Here is a 27,251-nt window from a genome sequence, read left to right on the forward strand (position 1 = left end):
TTTTACGTTCAAGATATGATACGAGAAAATTCATATTTGAATTACGTCGCCAGCACGAGGGTAGAGTGAATATAAATTCAAAGAAATACAGGCTTCTTGTCTCGAACTTTTCCCTATAAAGTCGAGACTTCGCATTGTCTTCGTCAACTGATTTCCTCTCACTCGGTATATTCCGTTTAACATCGTTAGTTATAATTCAAGTCTGTACGTGGTGTGATCAAAATTTATTCAAGACCAGGGCGCTCCTCCAAGTTCAGAGAAGTTAGCGCTTTGTAAGATTCAGGCTCCAAGCTTCACCCCGCGGAGATACTTCAAACAGCGATAAATCGGATCTCGTGTCCCACGAGTGCACAGCGACTGGAACCGATCAAGTGCGATACCGCCAACCTGACGTTAGCAAATGTATTTATTGGACGTGCCATGTTACCGGTCCCAGAGAGAACCGAAGTGCACGCCACTTTCTAGGACACGTAAAAGCTAGGACACGTCTCCTCGACTTACTCAGATAACTTATCGGAGATACAAACACCGGTGGACAGCCCGATAATTTTCGTGGTTGAAAAATTATGACCTTATGCTCGGAAACACGGTCAGACAAAAACCAATCGATTAAAAAACCTCGCGGGTATACTTCGCGTACGTATAGTTAGACGTAATTGCTTGCAGACTCGTCTGACGACCATATCTCGTTACTGAAAATCACGTTGCAGATGGTCCAGAGCATTAACAGCTACACTATTTGCCAAGGACTTTATCATCCTATATGAGTAATATGCTTCCAGATCGAAGCTTGCGCGCGAGAAGCATTGTGTTCATTTTACGTCTTGTTATCCCCTCTAGGCGCGTCCTGGCATGTTGACACGAGTCGTCAAGGTGACCGAAAGGTGAAATGGTAAGGTTGAAACGCAGCCGCCGCTGTTTTTTCGCAAGTTCTTCTTTATCCGCATGACATTTGGATACAGATGAAAAGTTAAGTATTCCGGCGTAGTTTTTACTTTGTATAAAACCTCGAGGTTTCTTTGTCGGGTAGCAATAGTGGCAAGTAAGCTCTTTCCAGGGAATCCTTGAAGTGGAAAGAGTGTTCTTTACTAGACTCTAACCGCGGCTAAGTTCGAGATTTCAACTTCATGCTACCGCTGAAACGGATTAGCTAATGGGATTTATTGGCTAAGTCCGAGTTGGAACGCACTACAGAATTTCTCACCAGCGATATCGAACTCACGATCGCAGAATGAGCTTTACTAGATGCGTTCTAATGGGAAGCGAGATATGGAGTAGATTCCAAAAGGCCTGACTAGTCCTTTTTGTGTTCCATATTAATTGTAAACAGCCTGATTGCAAAGCACGAAGTTCGTTGAATTCATTGAATGAGTTCGTTACGTGCGAAGCTTTCGAATTTGTTAGAATTTTAGTCTCGAAACTTCGCGAATTCATCAATTTGATCATCTTGGATAAATTCCGTGTTTCACACAGGGCTTTTGGTTTCCATTTATGCATGATTGGACGCCGTCCAAATATCCTTTACGTGATAGTTCGTTGAAATACGGGGTGAATACGACTGCCAAATACCGAAGGTCACGCACCAACTAATAGGGTCTACAAAAAACTACATCCAACTCTGACATTTGACTGAGAAGCTTAGTTGTTGGTGTATTTTCTATTTCCGAACAGCCTGCAAAAGAGCGGGAGCTTGTCTCCTGACCTCATCTAATTAGACACCGCATTCCACCTCTCTCTCCGAATAGCCCAGTGCAGCAGCGTTGACTCCAAGCTCACGATCTCTATCGTCACTAAAAGCTTTCAGATTCAAGCTCAGCCTTCAGCTCAGCTCTAAGCTCAACGGCGAATAAACTACAAGGATATCACTGGTTTTTCGCGCGTGCTGATTCGACCTGATAAGTCCTTGTACGGATAACATAAGACGTAGCATCACAATGCACCCTGGTTGACATTATCCCTGTAACGTAATTAGGGTGATAATTTTTTTTACTTGACATCCGAGCTTTTGGCTTGTGTTGAGTTATCTCAGCAGCGCTGGAGACGCAATCTCTGAGATTTGACAAGCCAAAATAAAGCTAACGAGTCGTTGTACAGATTGTTGGTAGCCGGTATCGAAAACGTTTTAAAATGATTACCTTGCGTGAACCGTTAACGTTTAGAGATAATGACGAGAAATCCGTGGTAGTAAACGCCGATGGTGACAATAAAAATAAGGGGTTTCGTTTATCTTCCGTCCTCTTTATCCATTCCAATATATTTTTATGCTTGGACTTTACCGTACGTGCATAGCTTGCGATTCGTTGTGTTGCACGTATTCACGTGAATCACAATTCGAAATTAATTACCTTAGGATCAGCTAGCCTATTGTTATCTCGCATTATCCTCTAAAGCTCCGATGCCTATATGTGTGACGTTTCCACCTAGGTCCATTCACCGCAGAGGGGAGAGAGTTGCATTATATTGACCCTGAGGAGAAGACTCCGAGGCTTGTGCCGAATAGCGTTAAATCAGAGCTTATTTTAAACCGTAGCCACTCTCTGAAGGTGAAAGAATAAATTGGGTTCGGAAGGTTTGAGAGACAAATTGTGAAGAATTTTACAAAGTAAATGCATTCACACTCGCCCGCGTAGTTCAACCGGGTGTTATCCAATTAACTAATTGCCAAAACTAACCGACAACTCTCGATGACACGTGCACGCAATTTGCAGCTTGCACTTGACGCGTGAAGCATTCCGAACACGTCAGGCTGATCAACGGACCGTGCGATTCGCTGCAGTGAACACATTTCGACGATGCACGTTGCTCCGGAGCTTTGATGCACGCTCCGTTTGTCACTGGATTCGAATCTGTCGTGACTGTCAGCAACCCTTGGCAATGGTCGGAGTTCAGTTACGCAGCTTATGTTTTGCGCCATGCGTGTGCATAAGTTGCATAATTCATAGCAAACGGGAAACTTCCAACTGTACTGACATTCAATTACGATAGCTTTTATCAAACCTCTTTGTCGGCGAATCAATTTCGTTTCTTTAATATCAGTTAAGCTTACTTTGGCGAGACTGAGATTTCACGTCAAAGAGAATTAGATATAGGACGAGAAGAAGACGATTATCCATCGATCGATGAATGCAATTAGAGCGCTAAGGGCTTGTCTAAGATAAAAATCTCACTTAATTACATCCACCAATTAAGGGGCAGACGAGATCAAGTCTTCAGACTTATAATGTCGAAATTTCATCATGCTCGTTTTTCCGTTCATTGAATGCACATTTGGAAAATTGAAATTTAATCAATTGGCTTTAAATCGAATCAAAGTACTCGTTTTTTTTTTGCGATGACAGATTTTCAATTTTCCACTTTTCATCCCAAAAAAATGAGACCGAATTATTGTGCGAACCAACGAATGGATTCCGAAATTGAATATCCGTATGACTGAAGCCAATTTAATTAATACCGGTCAGATTTGCGGTGAAGTTAATTTGCGTTATACGTAACACAACAAACATCCATCGATCCTCCATTTCTTGTACGAGTAACCGGACGCCTCTACAGCGTACGTGACAGGTCAAGCTGTCCAAAATATAAAGAAAAGGTACCCGAGGTCAACAAAAAACAAACAAAAAAACCGAAAAAAAACGAAAAAAATGGAGTAAAGAAAATCTGGCATTTACCCCGTGTCAAGATGTCCCTTCCTGTCACTCAGTAGCTAAGTACATAAGCAAAGACAAGAGCATGGCTAACAACCCTTCGGGAAATTTCTAGTATTTGTCAACCCTTGCATGCCAGTGAGTCACGCGCGTGTGACCCACTTGTGTGTTTACACGTCTGTAATACCTGTGTACAATTTGCGTGATCTACCTGCGGGAATTTCAGTACCTTAGTTTTATACAGCGGGGTGAACAGTTCTCGTGGAAAATTGTCGGATGGTACTCTTGTTAGTACGGACTTTCGGTGTAATTTGTTTTTGTCAAGATACAATACTAGGGGAACAATAAGACTTTGAAACGCTTTTTCCGTACTAGTAGAACATTGACGGAAATCGTTATTCGAATATGGATTCCAGTTTTGATCTTTTTCCCGACAAACTGACCTGTACTAGTTGTACAATGCCTTCGGGAATAAACTAGATAGGCATCTGCCAGTGCGCTGAGCGGTGCACATTGGTTATCGATATTGTCTGCTGCCTATATCTCACCAGCTGCATAATAGGAACTCCCCGAGTCCCTCGTTCTATTCACGTTGCTCTCTAGCACTTTTTTAAACTTTTACTGTAGATCAGTCCCAGTCTTTCAGAAGAATAAGTGTGGGACGGTGTTGAAATACTCAACTTGAAAAGTTCCGAAAACGTTAATTCCGAATTTTTCGGTGGCGAATCTTAAAATATAGAAATTAAACTTTGACGAAACATTAAACTTTTGAATGGTCCGAAAGCTGAGGAAATTCTGAGTGATGGAAGATTTTCAGTTCTGTAAATTTCTGGCTTGGTGAAATTTCGTCATTTTGATCCTACTTTGTTTCAAATTTTCGACATTTTTATGTTCGGAATCCTGGTAATTCTGATTTTCGAAATTTTACTCAATTGAAACGGAATTCCGCTCTATCGTAACTTGAATTCTCGGAATCTTGCATTTCGAAACTTTGAGCCGTTGCATTTCCGACCATTCGAAACTTTGTTATTTCATAAAAGTTTGATTTCTTTACTTCAAGTTTCGCCAGCAAATAATTCTGAATCAGGTCCTTTCGGAACTTTGCACGATCGGAACTTCAACCCCAACCCGCAATTGTCACCACTGCAGAAAGACCCGAAGGTGCAGTGATATCGCCAGACGTGACACCCTTCAATCGTCGAAGGATGTTCTGTTCTTTGCAGCGACTCGTGTACTTGATTTGCGATTACGAAAAGTTAATTTCGTGCCAACGGTATGTGAACAAAAAAAGCGAACCGAATAAATTGAACATTGTTGCAGATTTGTTAAACGTAACGAAGAAGTTTGAATTCGCCTAGCCAACTTTGAAAACTAATATATTATAATATACAATACAACGTACCTCATGAACTTTGTGGTTATACAAAAGTATTCCAGCATATAACGCTAAGAGTCTCGGCCTCTTCAGACTTCGCGCAAGCAACTTGAACTCTTGAAATTTCACGGATGGCAAAAAAGGGACGATCGTACACGTGTGTAAAGTCGGTGAAAATGTTACAGAATTTTCTCGTGGAAAGAAATGTTATTTTTAATTTCACCCACGTGAATACGAACGCCGTCTGACATTTGCTTCCCGACCTACAAGCGCGAGTTATGTTCAGAAAACTTCGTGGCTGTTTTGTTCTACAACTGACTGAAACAAGATCTTGAAGACTGCAGGTATAAGCTTGCGAAACCGGCTATACTCATCCCGATTCCTACTGCATTGCGACAAGTTGTCTTTCCAGACATCTCCGCGAAGTAATCCGGGCACCAATTTGTTCCCAGAATCAAAAAAGAATCGTAAAATGAGAGAATATTGGCAAACTGTAGAGCGCACCTCGCAGCTCGAGCTTCTCGAGACTTTTCCAATACTCTGAAATCGTTAGTCTTCGTTCCAATTTAGTATTTCATGGACATGACTCGGAGTCAAATGCTTTGACCTTGTTAACGTCCTCGGACCCGCGGTCTTTCGGGATGAATTCGATGATCCGCCGCACGGCTTTCGAAATCCGAGGCCTGATTTGGTGGCCGCAATAGGACAGCCAAAGCTGTGGCATTAGATGGCTTAGCGTTCAGGCACCGCGAACTATTGCCATTCCTCTTCATGCACACGCGATTTAATCTAGCATGAGTAAGTACAGGGACCACGACTCAACTGTCAATTCTATCGATATTGCACCCACGGCTCTCGTTACCGGGTTCGTCGAGTAAATTAATCGATGGGATCATGAAACCTAACATCGCGGGGTTTCGCGTCTGATCATTTTCATAGCGAAATTCAACGGTAATGAAACTTTACTGATCGTAAAACTTGAAGGAAGCTGATGAGATTCTGCAGCGAAAAGGCAGGCACCTGCACAAAAGTGTTTTCACATTTAATGCTCAATCACGAGTTGCAAGGCATGTGATGTGGTTGTTCGAAAATGTCTGTGAAACGTCAACAGAGTGCAGTATAGTCCCTGGGACTGCAGTGACTATTGCGGTTTGAAATTAACGTACAGCTATATATATATTTATATTGGCCAATTTACCGTCAGACGGCACATATGTGCGTTACTCGTGCAAGCATGAATTATGACTGCATGTAAAGACTTCTGTAACTACATTGCAATGTCTGCAGAGAAAATTTACGTTGTTATTGTATATATGCATAGAGCATCATCCAAGATTGTAAAATTTATTGCCAGTAGATGAGTAGAAGTGTGGCATATAAAAGACTAGATCTTATCGTTGGATATTTACAGACCGTAGACTGAAATCGTATGTTAAATCCATCCGAGTGTGAATGCATTAAAATGGCCGTCTGTTCCTTGCGGGGGTTGGAAGACAATTCAGTAACTACGGTAAGTTGACGCTGAGCTACGCTAATCTGGTAGACACACGAGGTCGGACAAGTTTAACGATTAAGCTCTAATTTGGTCTAAACTATGTCAAAGATACGTGATGCTTGCAGGAACAACAACTTACTTCTCAATTAAGCGCTAGAAACGTCGTTTCAGACTGTCACTTAAATACATATATTCAAGAATTTACTCATGTGTAATTATTTGCATTGGTAGACGTATGTACCTGCAATTGTTTTAATTTTTAAACAGTTTCAAGAGCTGGAAGTTTTGAGTTTCTCAGAAAAGTACAATCTCCTCGACACTTTCGTTCAACGGTATAGCGGCCATTCTTGCAGACTCAAGCTAGCATCGATCAAATCACGTTATAAAGACCGTCAAGGCCCTGTTCATCCATTCAGAATTCACCGAACGTTACGAAAAAATTCAGGTCGCGCACTGTTTATATTCCCAGTTTCGATTTGACCAAATTTTAGCAAATTCGAACAATTTTTCATTATAATTTTACGGTCTTTCACTCGTGACACTGAAACGTGAAACTGAACGGAATTTTGCGTGGCTATTTCTGATCAAAGCTTCTAAATTTCTTCTCCCAAATCACGTTCTTCATTGAAATTCAATCAGTGATCCTGCAACGATAAATCTACATCACTAGGAAGGTTTACGAACACTGACTTGATCCTTTGCCTTAAGTTTTGGAGATAGGATCTCCAGCGTGAAGTCCGTTACAACGTTCCATCGAGAAAAAAACTTCCAGAGCCGTCGTTTTGGCCTGAAAAACCAATCGATGTGCAGATGAAACGAACCAGAGCAGGGGATGCATGTTGTAGCCGAGGAGGATTATTTCTATTTGAAAATTGAAGCAACATCCTGCGCAGAGCATCGCGTCACGTCCTAATAGCTACGACCTGAAATATTCCATAAGTTTTAACGGACGTTAACGGAGCACCTGCAGACGTGTTTTCCATCAACCTACACAACCAAACTCATTGTCAGCGAAGAAGGTGAATTATCGTTGCGGAACGAGCCAAAATGTGATTGTGGTAACCATGCTTATTGTAACCGTCAGTATCGTCGTTATTTTTGCTGTCTCTGGCAGCAAGAACAATACCAATAATCAAGACAAGGACTTTACTGCGGTTTAATGAACATGTCTGGGTTATTTCCAAGTTAATTGCGAGTGAGTAAGGGCACCATGGAAACCCATGTGTATAAAGTGATCTTTTAGCGTTAGTGCATTTAGCTACAGGTTGACTCAAATCATCCAACCCAAGAGCTTTAACCGGGGAGGAAATTCGGCAGCATCTGACAATGCCGTTGTTAAAAATTAATGAAACATGTTTCTGCACCTTTACCAGGAGTTTGTGCCCAAAACTGTGCCTGGATGTCTGGCTGCTGTCTGTTCCTTCTAGAAGACAGCGTCGTGCCATCGGCTTCTTGGTCTACTCCAGGTATCAATTATTGATGGGCTGCCTGGCAGTAAGCTAGCGCTTTAATGCATGAGGGAATGGCCCATTACATTAGAAATACATACCTAACTTCGATGGTACGAGTGATGAGTCTGCGGTTCGTCTGCTAGCTACGTCACTCACTGTGACAATTAAATTTTCAGAATACAGACTCGCCCTACAGTCTGTATGCAAATTGCGCTACTGCAACCCACCTTTGCTAGGTCATGCATATTGCATTCATCGCGAAGGTTGACGTGTACGAAGCCCTAAATTGTTACGGCTGAGGGTTTTAAAGGTTTACCGTGCGTGGGATGAAAACGGTTATTTATTATAAAAGCGATGCGACAGCTGCGATTGAAATAGAAAAAAAAAAAACTAAGAAAAAACCAACAAACAAAAAATAATAATAATTCCGACGTACTCTTTCACAAGTTATCTCCATAACATCGGTTAGCCTGTAACCAAGGGAGGGTGATCGATGCCAAATTAATTTCATCCACTTCACTGAGCGCGGGGTCGATTCAGGTCACCTCGGGTCACGATGCCGGTCTAGGAGATACAGAGTGGAGAAATTAGAAAACATTTACCCAGAATATCACCGGATGCCATCATCATTCCCTGAATCACGGCGAGACGTCCCGGAAAATGAACGAACTTTAATGCCACGGGACGTTGATCGTGAATTCTACAACTCGTTACGCGCAAATCGATTACCCGAAAAGTCGTGTGGTTGGTTCGCGATCGCATTTTTATTAACGACATGCGAAGAGAGACGCAATAGCAACGATGAGTTGCGGGTAAAAAATATCTGCGTCGTACTTGAATGACGTTTCGATTAGAGGTCTATTGATAATTGCAGGTGCTCCTGAGAATCTTTCATTCGCAGGTCTAAGTTATTGGACAGTCTAATCTTGAGAGTGGTCGACACGTTTCAAACGTTTACGATCAGTCCGAAGCTTCTTAAAGTCCTCAGCCTAGATCCCTCGAGCTTACCGCAAATTGATTGCGTCCCTGACTGTATAAAGATTTCTCCGTTTCTCTCGAGTGATAGGAATTGCGTTTCGAGGATGATAGTATTTCCGAAACGTCATTTCGAGCGGAAAGTTTTTGCCCACGTGTACGCAGCTCGTCGAGTGTTTCTTTCAGAATGATTAGAAATCGTCTAATCACGAAGAATGCTGCTTACCCGTTTATTCTCAGCGTTCGCTTTCTTGAATTGAACATTTGGTCGTGGCAGTAAGATTGGCCGGGCAGATAATTTATTACAACAATCTTCACGTCTGTTAAAGGCGATTGCGTTTTATCACGTTTCAATTTTCTCATCCGGTCGTTGAAATCCTCTATTTTTCTCTTACACGTCTCTCACAACGCATGCAAAATGGGCTTTGAGACCACAGCCAGGAAATACTTTCGAGCGGTCAAACACCCTGCGGAATGTCGATACGTAGATATGAAACGGCGAGAAACGCCTCACCGCATGTAATTTTGCACGTTTTCGTACCTCGTTGTACATAAATTATACATAGCATGTGTGCATCAATCTACATTTGATTATCCGCGAGTCTTCGTTGTGTAATTACGTAAGCTTTGAGGGAGTTGATAAATTTTTTTTTATTTATCAAGTCCGCGCAGTAAAAGCGGCATTGAAAATAACTAGTGTAAATTAACAAGCTGAGCTTGGCTTTCAGACTTGTTCACGTACCGAATAACTCCGCGGTACTCGTTTAGCACAGACCGCAAATATTGACCGTTCGAATTTGACCAAGCGCGAAAAGCGGCGAACGAGGAAACGAAACGGACAAGCGACGCTTTCAGTCGAATGGATCGATTTGACTTACGACTCGTGTGATCAACTTCTGCGTCGGTTACGTTTTCGCTAGAGACTCCTGAAGCCGTTTGAGAAACAGGATTTTCATCGGCCGGATAATACGTGGCAGATATTGAGGATTTTCTTTGGTTCAGGGTTTTAAATATTCACGCATCCAGGCTGCTCCGGTATTCTGATCCTCTTTTCTTTTCCAATCGAAGAATCTGAGTATATTTTTATCCCTGTCTTCCTCTGCTTTGGAAGAAGAGAATTCAATCAGAGCTCTCGAGCAAGTGTACCTAACAGTTCTAAATTCGGACGAGCCGCATACCCAAGAATGTACTTTACATCGAAACGTGTTGAAAATGCAAAGTTTCCGCACAGGTAAATTGAATGTAAGGCGTATGGAAATCAAAGTGAAATGAGATTTAAATACCATGTAAATTTATCTTTAGAACGATCTGATATCGTACGAATTTCAACTTTCTGCGATAAATTCGGAGAGCCTTCCCTTTGAGGGTTTCGTCCACAGAGCAAAGTCATAGAGGGCCACTAAATCTGCCGCGTAGAGCTTCGAGAAAATATTCCTCAACCCCGCGGTGCCTCTGTATGAATATTTATACTCGTCCGAATCATTTTGCACGACGTTATCACGCCGGAAACTTTAACGATTCAGCTAAAATTCGAAGACCAAGAGTCGAAATTTAATCCCATGTGAAATGTTTTTAAAGATAGACGGTCTGCGCCGAATTCCGTGGCGAAGAGCTTCCTGGGCGGCGAACTAATCGCGAAGTAATTCGTCCTTTTGTGAGAAACTAGTTCCAGTCACGACGTGGTCGGTTTCAGTCCGGTATAATGGCTTGAAAAGTTATTCGACCTTTTGCGTGTAGCAAACTCCTGTGAAATGCGTTAACGGAGGCGCGGTTCATCCTGTCGCTGCGTTGGTTCAAACTTCCTTTGCAAGTTTATATATCACATGCAAAAGCAACATGATTTCGAACCTGTAGGTGCACCTTATAGTTGGATGTAATTTGTTTGCGTGACATATTTTCCCCGTACCTTAAAATTTTGTCTTATTTTTAAATTCAACACGTTTTAAAAGTGTATCAGAAAATTCCATGTTAAACTGAAGTTTTTCAAAAACACTCGGCATCTGTATAAAGTACATTTTTTTCCGATGGATGTACACATTTTGTTGTGAATTAAAAATTGAACCAGATGCACAAAAATGATCGTGATAATCATCGCCCGATGATCAGTCTAATTCCCACGTATTGGCAATTGCATTAAGAATTAATTGTATCATTAAATTCAGCTTCGTGAGGAATTATTATTCTGAATAACTTATGGAAAGGTTGAGATAACTCGAACAAAGTATAATCGATATTAAAACACACATTTTTCGTCAAGGCTTAACGTGACGCGCGTGCGTTAAATAATTATAAATATTTCAGCAAACCCTCTGTGGAATTAAAAAAATACATATTAAACTTGACAAATTTTTCACAGCAGTTTGCCCCGACTCATTTATTAATAATTTCTTTTCTTCAATGAGTTTCGTTTGGAAGTTCGCTGATGCAGGTAGCTGATCGTTGATACTATGGTTTTTCACTCGGTTTGGCCGACATCGCTAACCACTTTGCGTATATGTATAGTGATTAGCCGGAGTGGCCGTGACTACAACGGTAATTATCGTTATTGCAATTAGTATAATTGAGTTTTCCGTCCATACCTAAGCCTCTGCACTACGCGGTTTTGTCCCGTCGTTGCGTCCGTCGAGTGAATATAATTTAATTGACTTCTCTTCCGCAATAAAATACTACATATATATATATACTTTTGTTGCGTAGTATATATATATATATATACTACGCAACAAAAGTGAACTGGGCATGAGGTGAGGATGAAATGATGCTGGAATTTTCGATTACAGATACTGTGCCTACGACAAACTGGACTATTAACCCGCCATTTTTTCCTGTCACTTTATTTCGACGTCCCTACATAATGCAATGTTATAATCAAAGTCCTTTAAACGCCGTTATATGAGATTACGAAAAATGGATTTTTGTTCCTCATCCATTTACGACATCAAAGGGCAGACAAGCATTTTTTCGCCGATTGTAATCCACCGGGTGGAGTTAAAATGTTGTTCATAAACCACAGTCATTTGATCCGCTCCTTCTGATAATCCCAACCCGGAACTACGAACTCTCCGGCCTTTTGACATGTGCGAGCTTTCGCCTGTGCGTGTATAATTCCAGGCAGAACGAAAGCTTGGGAACGTACCGTATTCCCTGCTGCTACAAAGTCGAAATATTATTTGAATCTGCGGTATCGGCGATTTCATAAAAGTAAAACACAAGTCAAGAACAAAAAATCCGACGTCATACGTTCGAATGAAATCGCAAATCAGACAACGGTTTGATAAACGGTTTAAAAATTTTTCTGGCTATGCGAGAATAAAGGCAATGCAATGCTTTTGTGCAGCAGCTAGAATTGAAAAGTTTCATTTATCCCGATGCGATCGTGAAAGTTGACTGGCGTCCCGGAATCGAACGCATCGCAGGTCCCATGGGAGACGGCGGAGGTGGCTGATTGTCGATAAAAATGAAATTAAGACCATAATAAATACGCGTGTAGCAACGGCGTGGAGAGTGATAGCGAAACACTTCTCGAGGCAGGTATAAACGAGATTTTTATCATTCTACCAGTATACTGCACACAATGCCGGTATGAGCGTCGTGAAATGAGACCCAATAGTAGAATGTCTGGCTACTTACAAAAATCGTAAAACCTCGTTACGAGCAATAATGCCACCTTATAAATGAGCATCGCGTGCATTGTTACGTGGAAAATTAACAGTAATTTATACTTTTTACTTTCTATTAATTTGCAAAGTGGACGATGGCAGCGTTTTGTCGTATATAAACAATGATACGACTGCTGTCCGCATTTGAGGCTTCATACGCATACCGTCTGCAAACGGAACAATGTTGGTATTTGTAAAATCACGTTTCCAAAGTTCATCAGCTGTGCTTGAAGTTAACCATGCTTGAATTCAATAAAACTGTACATCCACGATACAGAAAAAAAAATGATCAAACCGCTGCATGCAACTACAATCATGATTATCAACGGCTTCCGAGATATTGAAATATGACACCATTTTTTTTTTTTAGCAAACATCCGCAAATTAACTAAATATAATCAATAAACAGATTTCATTTTGTTTTGAATAATCATTCTCTGTAAGTCATCCGGTTACTCACAAAATTGTCATTTCATTTTGAAGAAATATTGCGGGCAAATCGTCTACGAACAAAATCGGCTCCGATGTAAAAATAATAATAATAATAATAAAAAAAAAAAAAACAATCATTGACCAATACTGCATTCTGTATTTAAATTTACGGGCTTCGACTACCTACCACATTGACATTAATAAAGTTGAGTATCAAATTTTCAGCCCTGGTTAATTACCACTTGCTCATCTGAGCAAATTTTCCACTTGACTGTACGCTTGATGGAACCCCAATTCCTTCTCAGCTCCTCTCCACGTGCAAATAATGACTACGGTTTTGGCCAATGCGCTGGCAATTTGATACAAATTCCTTGGGTCTCATGTAAGATTTGACAACAGCCTGCTTTCCCGTGAAAGCTCCCAGCTTATTCTTGATAATTTCCCTTCGGAACAGTCTCGGGTTGGGAAAGGCAGGCGCCGCAGGGACTTGCAATAATTTGCGAGGGAAGGTAGGCACGATAATTCTTGATGACAAATTTACCCAACATTGGGTCAAGTTTCCGTGGCCCTCCATCTGTTCTATAATACAGGGGATACTAAATGCTACCGGTGACCGAACCTCCCGGGTCGTTTTTGCTGATTCGAGGCATGCAAAGTCAGGGTTCGGTTGCGGATCCAACACCTGCCCCTCCACGTGCTTCAAAGATCTAGCAGGATGCGAATCTCGAAGTCTTGAGTAAACTCGGACCGGAATCCGCTTCGCAGATTGATCGTATGAATACGCGATGATGAGTAGAACGAAAATCGAATGTTGAAACTTTCTTTCTGTTTGAAGGTTTTATCTTCTTTCTTTTTTCTCCTCTTTAACTGGATACGTGTGACTGAGTCAACTCTCGGGGGAAATTTCTCCAAGGGTAACACACTTTTATTGCAGCAGCTTCCGCCCGCAGTCTTTCACAGTATAATCACGTAAAAGTCAGTATCATCTGCGACCCGTCACCCCTCGTCTTAGCTGGAGGCTCGAGGAGCGAAAGCGGTTATCGCGAGGTATAACGATTGATTATGGAGGGAGAATCGCGTCTGAAGACTTTTAAAATGTGACTAGAACATAAATCTTGAATGAGAAAAAGAAGAAAGAACAAAAAAAACCGGAAAAAATAGAAAAAAAAAAAACGTTTCGATCGAGTTTCAACGAGAGTAAAATGTGCGTTGATATTCTGCAGCAACGAAAGTTTCATCATCGCTTGTTTGTTTACGACAGTATGATTTGTCGAGGAGCAGTTTTAAATTGCGAGAAGCGGTTGTAAAATAGAAAAATAAAAAAAAAAACTTCATTTCCACGTAGGAAGCTGTCCGATAGGTTCATACATATACGTATAAGATTCGCGGAAATTAGTCGTGCTTTGAAGTATTTTTGCGGATCGTCGGACAGGAGAATAAAGTTTACTACCAGTAATAAAAACGACACATTCGCGTAGGTATAATGGCAGCTGGGCATAGTCCGTTTTTATACCAAACTCGCCAGCGTGCCATCATAATTTTTATTTCATTCCCCAAACGCCTTATTGTTAGTTTCCTCGTATCTTCCAGTGAAAAGTATCCCAGGATAACTACTGGCTAGCAGCTTCAGTTATTCCAAAACCGTTCAAAATATCGCGGATCACTTCAAGTTGAACCTATAGATTGCAGGGAATTAAGCAATACGCTTGAAAAAAAGTTAAAAAATTAATCAATTCCAAGGCAATTATAATCAATCATTGAGTAAAAAATGGTAACGGTGAAAATGCCCGTTCATCAAAAATGCATTACTGATTTTGAAAGCGTTTTCCAAACAGCTCTGAGATGACCTCGACCTTTGTCCCGGCTAAGGAATAGGTAAGCTTAATCTTTTCACCTGACGATTCTGTGGAAAGCTGCACGTAGAAGTGGAAGGGTGCCGCGGTCCTCTTTAAAAGTGGGTAAGATACTTACGAGGGGAGTGAAAACTGCCAACCAACATTCTGCGTATGAAAAACGTGTTTAATACCGCGCGATGAAAGTCGCGACATTTCTCTCCATGCACTAACCTGCACCAGCAGAATAACACCATTTCCTACCTGGACCATATTTCTCTGAATGAGTTGGTGGCCATTTTTCGCGTTGGCGCTGACACTTAAACAGGTAGCCGGTCAGGCAACGAATTATCCAATTATCGTTGCTGATGTCGTGATTTATTTCTTCGTGTCTCTCTCTTTTCTCTCTCCTCTCTATTATTTTTCATGGAAACGTGATATCAGCGGATAGAGACAGATGTTCTTCACCGCCCACCATTACCACGTCATAGTTCACCACCACTACACATCACTTGACTAAACATATCCGCTAGGACACGAACGAACGAACGGACGAAGGGAGCGAGAGTTGTTTGCAATCCTGAGTTGCCTGCAGGGGTAGAGCTTATACACTGAGTGAAGTCAAGGGAGTATAATTTTCGTGTCGAGATATGAGGAACCCGAAGACGCTTCGTCGGGGTTTGAGAAGAGCCTGGAAAATGCACGCTACAGCAGCCAGTCCGTCTCTGCATGCTTCTAATTAAAGGCAGAAACGATGCCGTCAAAGAAAATGCACGGGTAGGTACTAAGTTCGAGGTGCAGTATTTGATTCAAAGAAACTCGGTTGACGTCGTCGACGCGCTTGCAGCGGAACCTTGTTGTCGGCAACAGTGCAAAAACGAGCTTCAGCGAGTATTTCGCGATTATTTTCACCCGCAATATATCACAGCGTCGACTTCGGCTTACGTCACGTTCTACGAACGTCTAGGATCGAGTGGTTTTTCACTTGGGAACAATTCCCGGTGTCTCACGTGACCGGATATTGGACCGCAAGATGCCATCCTAATGGTCCCTGTGTCGCGAAAGTCTCGCTACATCGACACCATCCCCGACGCCTTGGGCTGTACTTGGATGTGTTTCGTTTTATCAAGGGTCCTCTAACTCGTAAGTCACGACCCTTTAAACACATATATATATATATGTATTGAGACAGCATCAGCCGGTTGGATCTTTAGACGACAAAGACGTTTAAAATATGGGCGTATTTTTGTTATTTGTATCAAAACTAAATACATATTTTGTACTCAGTGTCCTTCGTCATTTGTCCTCTGAATATTACTTTTAGCGAGCCATATTCTATAGCTATAAGTCATCGGTTTTTGCAGAGTTGAAAAACTCTCAACGTGATAAATATTTCTAGAATATTCGCAGTTGCTGAATTTATAGAGACGTTTTAATTTGATGTAGTACTGCTAGTCACACTGCAGTGTCGAGGCAAAGTTATTAATCTGATCCATCAACGCTTGGTTCTGAACGAGATCGTAAATATACATACGCCGACTAAACCGATACCTGCATGTGTGGAATTCATTCGTCTGAAACGTTCTTTCCACCAGGCACCTACAGAGAAACGTTAATAGAGATTCAAGTCGTCACGGTGCGGTGTTAATGTAGCGCTGAGACGGCGGGTGTATCTCAGAGCAAGCCGTCACTCGTAATAAAGGCGTTACTTTGCAGGGTGTGAAGTACAAGCTAGACAATCGTTGGACCGAAAATAGTCAGCATATGCAGAATTAAATTAGCAGATCCTTGCAGTGCTGGCTGGCAACGAAAAGAATGAATTAATAACGTTGACTCGTCATGAAAAAATGAACGGTAATCCAGTTTTAAAAATTCCAGTCATGTCCCTGGCCGTATTAGCGGAATTTCCCCGGTGAATTAATGTCGTCAATTCATAATTTAGCATGGAAAATCGCAGTTTGTACAGTAGGCCGACAGCTGCCGGAAACAGCGGCTGTATAAGCTACGTCATTGCAGCATCGCGGAGTATTTGCCCGTTTGAAAGGTAAATTTTAAATCCGTCTTGAATTAAAGAGCTCTCAAATCCAGCTTCTCCACAGCGTGGTGGTGAGTGAGTATATAGAATTAATAGATAATTTAAACGGCACGAAAATAGCAAACTGTTAAATAGTTTACCTTTAAGGATAAGAAGCTTCGGTGCGGTCGAATGAATTTCTTCCACCCAGTTGTTGCAATTTATTAAAGCTGATTGAAGCTCCCACTCTTTTTACATCAAACTACACAAAAATAGAAAATAAGTTACAGCCCTTATCCTCCAGGACAATCGCGTGTACGACGCAAAGATGTCATCATTTTTTACTCTCGCTCCATTTTCGCCAAACTGTTATCACCTTCGTGTCTAATGTTAGTCTTTCCCTTTCAGCTAAGCTTTAAGCTCGTATTATGTGTATGTTTAGTTTGCGTGTGACAGCCGATCCCTGCAGAGCCCTTTTTCCGATGCATACAAAAACTGTACGTATTACCTGTAAAAATAGGTTTCGAGATAAAAAAAAGTACACAAGCTTTTTGCACGTGCACTCCTCTACTTTTTTTAAACTTATTTCCAGATACCGTCACGTGGCAGGTAACACTGTTACTGCCATTTTTATTTACCCCAAATGAAAGCGAGAATTTAAAGTCTCGTTGAAAATTGCATTGCCACTGAGAATTTCACAAAACGTGACTTGGTTAAAAATTGGATCCAACCACTGACACCGCCTCCAGAAAATCCCTCTCCTCGGGTTGGGAGATTCGAGTCGGAATTAGAAGAAGTGGCGCGAAGTAGTTCTTTAATTATCTAGCTCAGAGCCACGGTCACGATTCTTGGCAGGTGAGGTCACACGCTCTAGACCCAGTTTTGCGAACAATCGTTGACAATGTACGGTAGAACAGGTGGAAGAAGAGAGAGAGAGAATTCACTTCTGGAATAAGAGGAAGAAAGGAATAAAGACAGAGTTCGTATGAATTCTCAAGGGAATCGCAGGTATATCGTGTTATTGTACCCACTTTCGCGAATTAATTAACCAAGACGCCTAATTGGTCACCTGCGGCTCTTCATTCAGTGATATGTATAAGTCTTAAGGAAACGACTCCGCAGGGAAACGAGCTATTGTATAAGCTGGAAATTAGAGTAACGAATTAGTCAAAGTCTTTTGCACCGTATCAAATAGACTCACCTCAGCTGTACAAGCCAATCGAAAAGTTTGACAAATAAATACCGCCCACTTCTCGGTGGCATCTTTTTCGTTGGTCCTTTTTCTCTCACGATTTTATACACCTACCTAAGCATGGGCTATTACATCAATTGTCACCCCGTCATCCGGCATAAGAAATTCGATTTGCCTGATATTCTCATGTCCCATTATAGGTATGTACCTACGTGATACGGCGCTCGATGATTTGTAAAATGTCAACTTCTCAACTCTATTATCTGTGCCCCTGAGAAACAAAATTACTCTTCATTCTCTTTTTTTTTCTTGTGGTAATAACCAGTTCTACAGGTAGACTGATACTTTATTCGAAAAATTTGAACTGTCTTTCTAGAAATTACCCCTACGTACGAACAATAAATGACCACAGTCTGTTGTTACAGTCTAATAATTGAAAGTAAATTATAGCGTTACGAGGCTAATTGTTTCAAGAGTCATTACCTGTTGTCACGTAGGATAGGGTATGAAAATACACGGTTAGACAAAAAAAAATTCCCAGCAGGGCCACTAAAATTTTTGGGTTGATTTAATGATTTTTTAATCATTAGTGAGTATGTGTTATACTCACTAACATATATGTAACAAATAACACGAATGAAAAGTGGACCGGCTAGAATATTATGTTTAGTTAAATTTTACTAACAATGATGGCAGAAAAATCGAGTTTGAAGTTTGCTGGATAAGAATTGGCGGAATACCCTGTACATGAAGCCACACGCTCAGACATGCGATAGCGATTGCTTCGAAATCTCGGACTGCTCAGACTCACGTATCATAATTTTCTAGCTCGTTCAAAATTCGGCAGAAGCCGCGGCGCATGCGATAATAATTTATTTGCGTTACTTAATGATTAAAGCAAGCTTTAAGAACCGATAACTGGAGGGCAAGGCAGCCAAGTTTCGTGCTTGACGCGTATTCCACCCCTGTAGGACCTGAGTAAATTTTATTGTTTGCATAGCGGACAGTGCCGAGGAGGGGATTCGCGAAAAGTCTCTTCGAGATGAATATTCTCATCCGCAAAGAACGAATAGGGTGAAGAAAGATATGCGGCGTTGTTTTAACGGAGTGTAAGAGAGGGAGGGAGAGCGGATACGAATTTACATGAACGGCGACTGGATCAGGATTAAATTCAGTCGAGATCTGCGGCGATTCTGGACGACCTGCTTTGGTACTTGTGCTAAACCGCCTTGAGTGCTAATCGCCATCGTCATCTCTCTTAAAAGCTTCAAGATCCTCCGCCATCTGCTTAACTGAATGGAATTGTTCAACCATTATGGAACAATGAAATTAAGCCTGATTATCATTTTCAAAGCTGTGTTAACGGCATGGCTAGACATAATACCCACAGCCATATGCCTCTGCTGTCTCTTCATTTCAAACCGATCATTTACTCCAGATTCACCCACTTATGTCCATCACATTTTCTCAATTTTCTCTATACGATTCGCTTGAATTTGCTGGGGAAGATATTTTCTTACAAAATTATTAAAAAAAAAAAGATATTTCAAATTTACCATCATAGTAACAGAATATGGAAAAGGAAATGTTACGCTGATTGAAACGAATGAGGTTTCTCTCAATACTCCAAATAATTATATTGATTACTTTTTCGTATGGAATAAAAGGATATTCTTATCAATGAAAAATAGTTTCATTCGCCATATTTGATCTTTATACTAAGTGTATTAAAAAAATTGTTTCTCTGCGTGTATAACGGCGTGTAATAAAATGACATAATCGTGCAAGCCATCGCATCGTGAAATTTACCGAGATATTAATTCGTGTTAAAATAAAGTTATTTTTTATGAAAGCAATGCCCCCTTCCAAGAACTAAAAACAAATAAATAACTAACTAAAAAGTAAAAAGTCTATGAATCGATGTAGCAATATTGAAAAGTCTAACAACGTTAAATTTTCAAATTTCAGGAGATGATAACGTGACGTGAGAAAAACTCGCCGGACGAGGCTTCGTTAGGAATGAGTTCGAACGGGAATACCGGGTCGCAGGATGGTGGCGGGGGTGGCGATTACGGGAGCAGCGACGAGACGGCCGCCCTGCTAACCAGGGGGCCACCCCCTCCGGTCGTCGTAGCCACGGCACCCCCAGGAAAGCCGGTGCTGACGCGACAAGACCGCGCCACGTTTCTCGTAGCGTCACCTCAGCTGTCGGTCTCAGGCTTAGGGGGTTCCGAAGAAAGCGGTACCACCGAGGATCCAGCGACCAGGTCAGTGCCGGACATCGAACTCCACTGTCGACTCGATGGAGAACCGCAGCCCGCGGCGATGCCTGTCGGCGTATCCTGCAGGACCAGACCCTGCGGCAACCATCAGGGCGCGTACAACAGGTGCCGGTGCGACAGGAGAGAGTCCTTGGCGCCGTCTTCGGCGATGCACTTGGCGCGCAGCGTCTCCAGGTGAGCTTCGGGAAATTTGCTGCATCGTTGATTTGCGATGATGCAGATTTGTTGGATAAGTATACGTGCGAGAATATCGGAATTCGCATCCATCCTTGACCATGCTTGTTTTACTTTTTCTTCGCGTTATAAATCTATTCAATGATGGAATTTTCATTACGAAAACATACCCAACAGAAAATTTTTATCAAACTTTTGAAATGATTGAAGCCGAACGATAAACAGTCTTGTACCACTTTGGATCTACACTTTGTCATTCGCGTGTGACTGATATGGCACCGAATGGGTGAATTGATAGACCACATAAAGTACTGTTAAGTCATGTTTGGGGCAAAATACAATAAATGTCACTCTAAAAATGATAGATATAATGACGTGTGGTGTTCCTTGGCATAGTTCGTACTTGACGTGAGACGATGTTGACGAAACCTCTCTTTTAAAAGCGTGGATATAAGGCGCTTTTCATAAAAATAAAGGTAATACGCTATAGGAAGAAATTTTTTCGTCGGGCGTACATTTTCTTCGACGTCTGCTGGCATATTTCCCGAATATGTTTACACGGTGAGCATTATCGTCGTAGCGTTCTTATGGAAGTTAAATTTACTTTCAAAATTAAATTTCACTTGCGTTGTTATATTAAGTATGTACCATCCTCGAAAATCTTCCCCCTACGCAAAAACAATGGATATTAATGCTTTGAAAGTAGATATCGGTATCTTCGAAAGTCGGCTACTTCGTTGGTAAATCGATCGCTTATCAAATTGAAAGTAATTTTTCCAAGTGATAGAACTACTTTTACATTTTTCATTTTTTTGTGCCAACGCGTTGTATTTTGCGGAAATAGTAGTAGACCAGGATAAGAACAAAAACCAGTATAATAGTTCTAAAAATATTTACATGAAGTTTTCAAATTCATGTAACGTGCGCAACGGGTCATCTGAGATAACTCTTTAACCCTTTAACCCTAGAACGGTAACGGGGGGTGAAAAAACACCCCACAGGAATATGAATTTCCTGCCATAAGAGAACAGCATACGTTTTCTAATTTTAGTAACTAATTTTTCACCACTTATTTAGGACTTAGGCAAAAAGTTTTGTTTGGCCCACGTGATTCTTTATTAAAAAATAAATAAACAGAGACCCTGTAAGACCCTTAACGATAACATGTACCCGAGAGATAGAATTTACAACAATATTGGGGCGTTTTTTCACCCTTCCGCTACCGGAATAGGTAAAAAAAAAACTATTCCTTCAAATCATTTTAGCAAATGATTATCGAATTACAACACTTGCTAAATCCCTGATTTTTTATATCACCAAAACAAACTGCTTGTACTATACCGAGATTCGATTAGCTCAGTGAGATTTAGCGAGTCATCAACACGTTTATAGAATGCTGCGAAACAATAATTTGAAGCCTGTTTCACAGCGTCTGACCAAGCGTGGGCTTTACTACTAGCTCAGGGCGCGTCCAAGAATTTCGTTCGAGTCGCGAAGCAGGCGCAACGGGATTCTGGCATTGAAATATGTAAGCCACATATGAAGGCGAAAAAGTTGTCAACATTTTTTTGCAAGATTCACGCGTAAGTTCGAATGTGCGTAAAGATGCGAACTGTTGATCGTGAAAAATCGTGGAAATCTCAAAGGAGTCGCATAGATTTCACTGAGATCCTAAAAAGCCATAACACGCCGGGAATCCGTGGAAACACCGAGGAAAGTTTTATCAATTACAGTTACTATAGCGTCGGAAACCTTTCCAACATGGAAGGCTTCCGTGATTCTATATGAAAAGAAATAACGATTGGAGGATGAAATATAGAACGAAATAAATTTGTCTAAATACTCAATTGAGCCAAGAGAAATTGTTGCAATTTATTGATTCACAGGGGAAAAGCCGCTGAGGCATAAAAACCCCTTATTATTACAGCAGTAAAGATGTGTCAAGAGTGCATGAGGTGTTTGTGTACGATCAATGGTTGTGTCTCGCAAGTGGAGAGCTGCCGTGAGATTCAGAGGCCAAAGGCGTGAATCTACGGAGGTTCGATCGGCTGGCGGGAATCTACTGTTTAAATTGGAGAGGAGAGGAAGAGAACAAGAGAGTTCCGAGCGCGACTGGAATGGCCGGAGACTCGAATCAGACTGATTAACCGAGCGTCGATTCCCGGTTAGTTATTTATTCTTCCAACGATCAGCGCCATCTTGCGGTTAACGACGATCCACCCAATCGCGTAGCCCCGCGATCGCGTTTGAACTTACCACGGCTTGTTGGTAGCGGTACGAGCAGTAGAGATTTCGGGTATCAAATGGGGTAGAAAGTACGCGCGGACATGGGAAAGGTAAGGATTGGTACGGTCTAAACAGTGACTATAAAATTTTGTGTTAAAATGGATGTGGTTACAGTAACTGATCACATATGTTTGGAATTGTAATAAAATTTGGTACAAGTAACTATATCGCATAATTTTCTGTTTACAATAGCAAAACTCATTTATCGGTTAGGGTAAGAATATGAAAATATTCAAGGACGTTGAAGTAACCACGACTAGAAATTTCTCTCGTGAAAGCACGTAATCGCTCGGATCACTCCGTTGAAGAAGGGGGTTTACATTATTGTGAGCCGAAATGAGCGAAGCGTAAATCAATTGAGATAAGCGAGCTGGACGATAAGATAATTGGAATTTTTATAAATTTTCAAATGCGCGTTTTACATGCTGGGATGGGTCGTTATTTCACGGTTGAATTAACGAGGTTATCCCCTTGAAGAGGAGCGTCCGTCGCTCGCCCGCGGCGCACATTCACCGATAGATTGACGATAACACTCATCGGGAATCTATGTAGTCACGAGATAAACGCTTGTGGAACTCGAAGCTATTGAGGAACTGTCGTACGACGAACCTCGTCATTTACGACAACAATTATTGGCGATATGCGAGCCAATCTGCTCCTGCGCAAGCCTATCACCATAACACCCGCAGGCATAAGTATGATAAACTAACCGGTATGGATTTTCTATGGAGGAAAAACTTTTCCCCCTCAAATCATCATCCCGCTCTCCGAGTAACTATACTGTATATGTTCAAGTTCAAATATTTCACTGTCTCGTTATTGGCTCGGCGCAAATATTTGCGACGACGGGTTTTAGTGGAAGATTGAAAGAGTTCCATGGTTCAGGCTATACTGGGAAGATAATGATTGGATAAAAATGATTTCATTTAATGAAATGATTCGTTTTTATTTGTTTTGAGAAATACTTGTCAAGCAAAACACAATTTCGTAAAAAATTTTGATCAGGTTTAAGAAATGTTTTTGTTTTTCAATCAATGAGTTCACGGGTAGATACTATTGAATTTTATTATTTAATAAAATTGATAGCGCTTTTTTAATTACTCGAAATTGTGAATATACTGCAGTCTGATAGAATGGAAAGAAATGATTTCTTTGAATTATATCACGTGCTTTGAATTCAAATGAGGATGCATCGTTTCATTGAATCGAAGATTCGAAGTCTAGGAATTAGATATTCTGAGTGGTCGAATCATAGCAAATATCTAACGATCATCATATCTTGATAGTCCGATTCGCAAAGTCGAAATTCTTGCAAAATCGAGCTAGCTCACTTTCGTAGGAAAAGTAGAAATCCAGTAGTACAGAGAAAACCGATGAAACGGAAGTTGGGAAAATCCAATTTCACAAAAGCAGAGTTGAAATCGGATCAGGTTTAAAGTAGCGTTTACCACGTCAGTTGGCACAGTTTCGTCGGGGAATTTACGGCGTCTTTCTCGAATATACCTATATATACGCGTAATCATGCGGCTGTACTTCGTTTGCCATCGCGCTGGCGAAGACGCTTACCCCGAGTTCCGTTTCAACGTGCGGAAGAGTATCGGTATGCCACACAAAATCTCATCATCCCTACTCGATATAATAATATCTGCAGTAAGGCTGCTTAAATCGACGGTCTGTTGTATTGTGTTCAAGAAGATAGCCTTTTCGATTCTGAAAAATCTCGCAAAAGCTCGAAAAAGCTCTAAAGAAAAAAAAAATGAAAAGCTCAAAAAAGCTCAAAAATTAAAAGCTCCGAAAAAGCTCGAAAAAAGCTTGAAACATTGGGGGGAAAAATTAAACAAAATCGAACAAGTTCGAAAAAGCTCTCAGCTCATGCTCCATTTTCTGTCAAAGGGAAAGCGTCAGGAGCGGGCACCACTGCTGTCCCTGTCAATCAGCCCCACCACCACCGGTCTTGGTGACGACATCGCCGAGTGCCCGCATAATCCGGCAAAGCTCGCAACCGGAAGCATCGGGTTGCTGTTGTACCGGATGTTGCTGCCCCCTGCACGGAGGTGCAGCACCTAGCGCAGCCTCCCTGAGACAACTCCGTGAACCCGGCGATGGTATCGCCGGTATCGCCGCGGATTCTCTGCGGATCAATGGCGGCATCAGGCAATTCCGCCAGGTAAGCTCCTTTTCTGCACACCCGCCACTTCTCAACCGTAATTTTCTACTTTACCGGTCGAGTCCCGGGCTTGTTCATACAGACGTGTAGGTTTAGGGCGCCTCAGCATAGACACATACATGATATAGGTTGGATTCACAGATGAATCTTGAGAAATATAACTGTGAACCATTTTGCTCATAGCGAAAAGTGGCCTAGTTTTATATAGATATAGGTTTTTTTTCAATTATTACACATCGATCACTCATACATTTGATACTTGGTTACTAGAGTGCAATGTGTTGTACGGTCCTTTTGTGTACGTCAAAACCTTGTGAAATTGTCACTTATTCTCTTGCTTTTCATTGATTTCTTTATTTTTAAGACTACTTTCGCGACTGTTCTCCGTTCATTTCTTATTTCTCTTGACCGTGGTTAAATAATTTGAAATACATTCTGTAGACTGAATTGTTCACGTTTATGTGATACCTACGCAAGCTTTTCTGCTTCATTTTCTCTGGCACAAGCAGATATAAAAGTAGTATTTCGATACAAGTCTTGTTACTACTAATTTTTTGCACTTTGCTTTCACTTAACGTGTAAGCAGTGTACATCAAAGCGCAACTGTCGAATCAAAATATAATCTGGCAAAAGAAATTAACAATTGTTCTCCGGGTTAAGTAAATTGTGGAATTCGTGTATAATAAAGAAATTATGGAATTATATTTGAGAACAATTTTTTTTCTGAATTTCGTTACACTTTTGTTGCGAGTAACGCAGAATCGCATAAGTTATTCGTGCGAATATTTCATTGAAATTACAGCTTGAGAAAATGTAATTTTTGACCCGTGGATACAGAAATATCAACGTACAGACAGCTACTCCCTCATTGTCATTCATTTCATCAAAATTACAAAATTTCGTAACAATGTATTTTTCAAACCCTCCCTGGTTAAATTGCAGACGAGCCTCGTTCTGTGAGCTTATTCTGTGAAGCGATTGCCTGCGGGGAATTTACGGTTTTTTACCAAATTTCCTGGATGTGTATGTATATATACCTATATTCACGAGGGTAAAAAAAAAAAAACTCGGAACAACGAAGGCAAACCAGATATACATATACGACTGGGCTGGTACTTCGAAATAACCGTCACACTTTGGCCGTCAATTCAGAGTTTGAATTGAAATATTTGAATTGAGAATTAACAACGAGATTCACGCGAGGAAGCATTGCGTCAGGCTCGTTATCTCGAAAAGTTAACCTTAGTCTCGAAAACTGGTGCTAATCAAAATTTTCACCAAGTTTTACACCGCTTTAGCCCTACAGGTGTAACGTACGCGTCGACGTAATTGTATTTCACAACTTTACTCCCCTACAACTACACATATAAGCCTATACGTAGATAGACTTACTTAGCTTAAACTCTGGCGATAATTAGGAAACGTTGAAACTAACTGAAATTATGTATAACTGTAGTACAAAAGGGTGCAATTTTCAACCCTGCGAAAGATGCCTCGTGATTATAATATTCTTTTATAGACAATCAGCGAGCTGGAGGAAACATATCAGCGAAACGCTTCGGTTTTATTATACAGTTGTGGTTTGAGAATTCGATTAAAATTTTTTTAAATTTCAATTTCGAGTCTAATAGCTTTCTCCGGCCTATCTGACGGGGGTGATAAATCCAGGAGAAAGAAAGAATGAAAGATAAGCATCAAGGTGTTATCAATCCTCAAATATATTGCCTGTGAGTAAAAATGAGGAAATTAAAGAAGGAAGATGATACTGTTGTTTTTTGCAGCCAATCAATGTACACAACGCTATAAAAAATTCAATCTCGCCTCGAGTAAAATAACGGTACGTAATTAACAAAGCATTTGAAAATTCTAAAGTTTTATTCTACGTCTAATTAATATACGCAAATTGGTAGCTGTTTGAAGCCTGCATTCGGAGTCGCGGTCCGTGGAAGATACAATTTTAACCCTATAAGCCAAGGTTTCATCAACGAGAAAAGTTTGATCAACCATCTCGAGGCGATAAAATTATCCTGGTAGCATTGTTCGCGAGGTAAAACAAAAATCGATTTCAAACTGAGAATGCCAATTCTCCATATAAGCATTGCGGTATTTGACACGTTGCGAAAACACGCAATGAAATTATCACCTTCCTTCTGTAACAAGTGTAAGTCACTGCAAAGCCGCGCAAGAAGTCAGAGTAAAACATTCGAGAACTTTGTTAGTTTAATTATCTCGAGGGCAGGTTACTCCTCGGTGGAAAAGAGAGCCGGAGGGCG

The 27,251-nt window shown here is 41.1% G+C and overlaps 1 protein-coding gene and 1 long non-coding RNA gene across 3 annotated transcripts in view; one reads left to right on the forward strand and one right to left on the reverse strand.

The window, feature by feature from the left end:
• Positions 1 to 27,251, reverse strand: part of LOC124413383 — a 114,068-nt gene that overhangs the window by 37,702 nt on the left and 49,115 nt on the right. The gene's annotated exons all lie outside the window — the stretch shown is intronic.
• LOC124413371 (small conductance calcium-activated potassium channel protein) overlaps positions 1 to 27,251 on the forward strand; it is a 148,466-nt gene that overhangs the window by 22,189 nt on the left and 99,026 nt on the right. For both annotated transcript variants that reach the window (XM_046893903.1, XM_046893904.1), the window contains exons 3-4: positions 20,038 to 20,525; positions 24,705 to 24,978. In XM_046893903.1, coding sequence (XP_046749859.1) covers positions 20,089 to 20,525; positions 24,705 to 24,978 — 711 coding nt within the window. In that variant the 5' untranslated portion in view covers positions 20,038 to 20,088. The remainder of the gene's footprint in view (positions 1 to 20,037; positions 20,526 to 24,704; positions 24,979 to 27,251) is intronic.

This window comes from Diprion similis, chromosome 12 (genome assembly GCF_021155765.1).
Source record: "Diprion similis isolate iyDipSimi1 chromosome 12, iyDipSimi1.1, whole genome shotgun sequence".
Taxonomy (NCBI): Eukaryota; Metazoa; Arthropoda; class Insecta; order Hymenoptera; family Diprionidae; genus Diprion; species Diprion similis.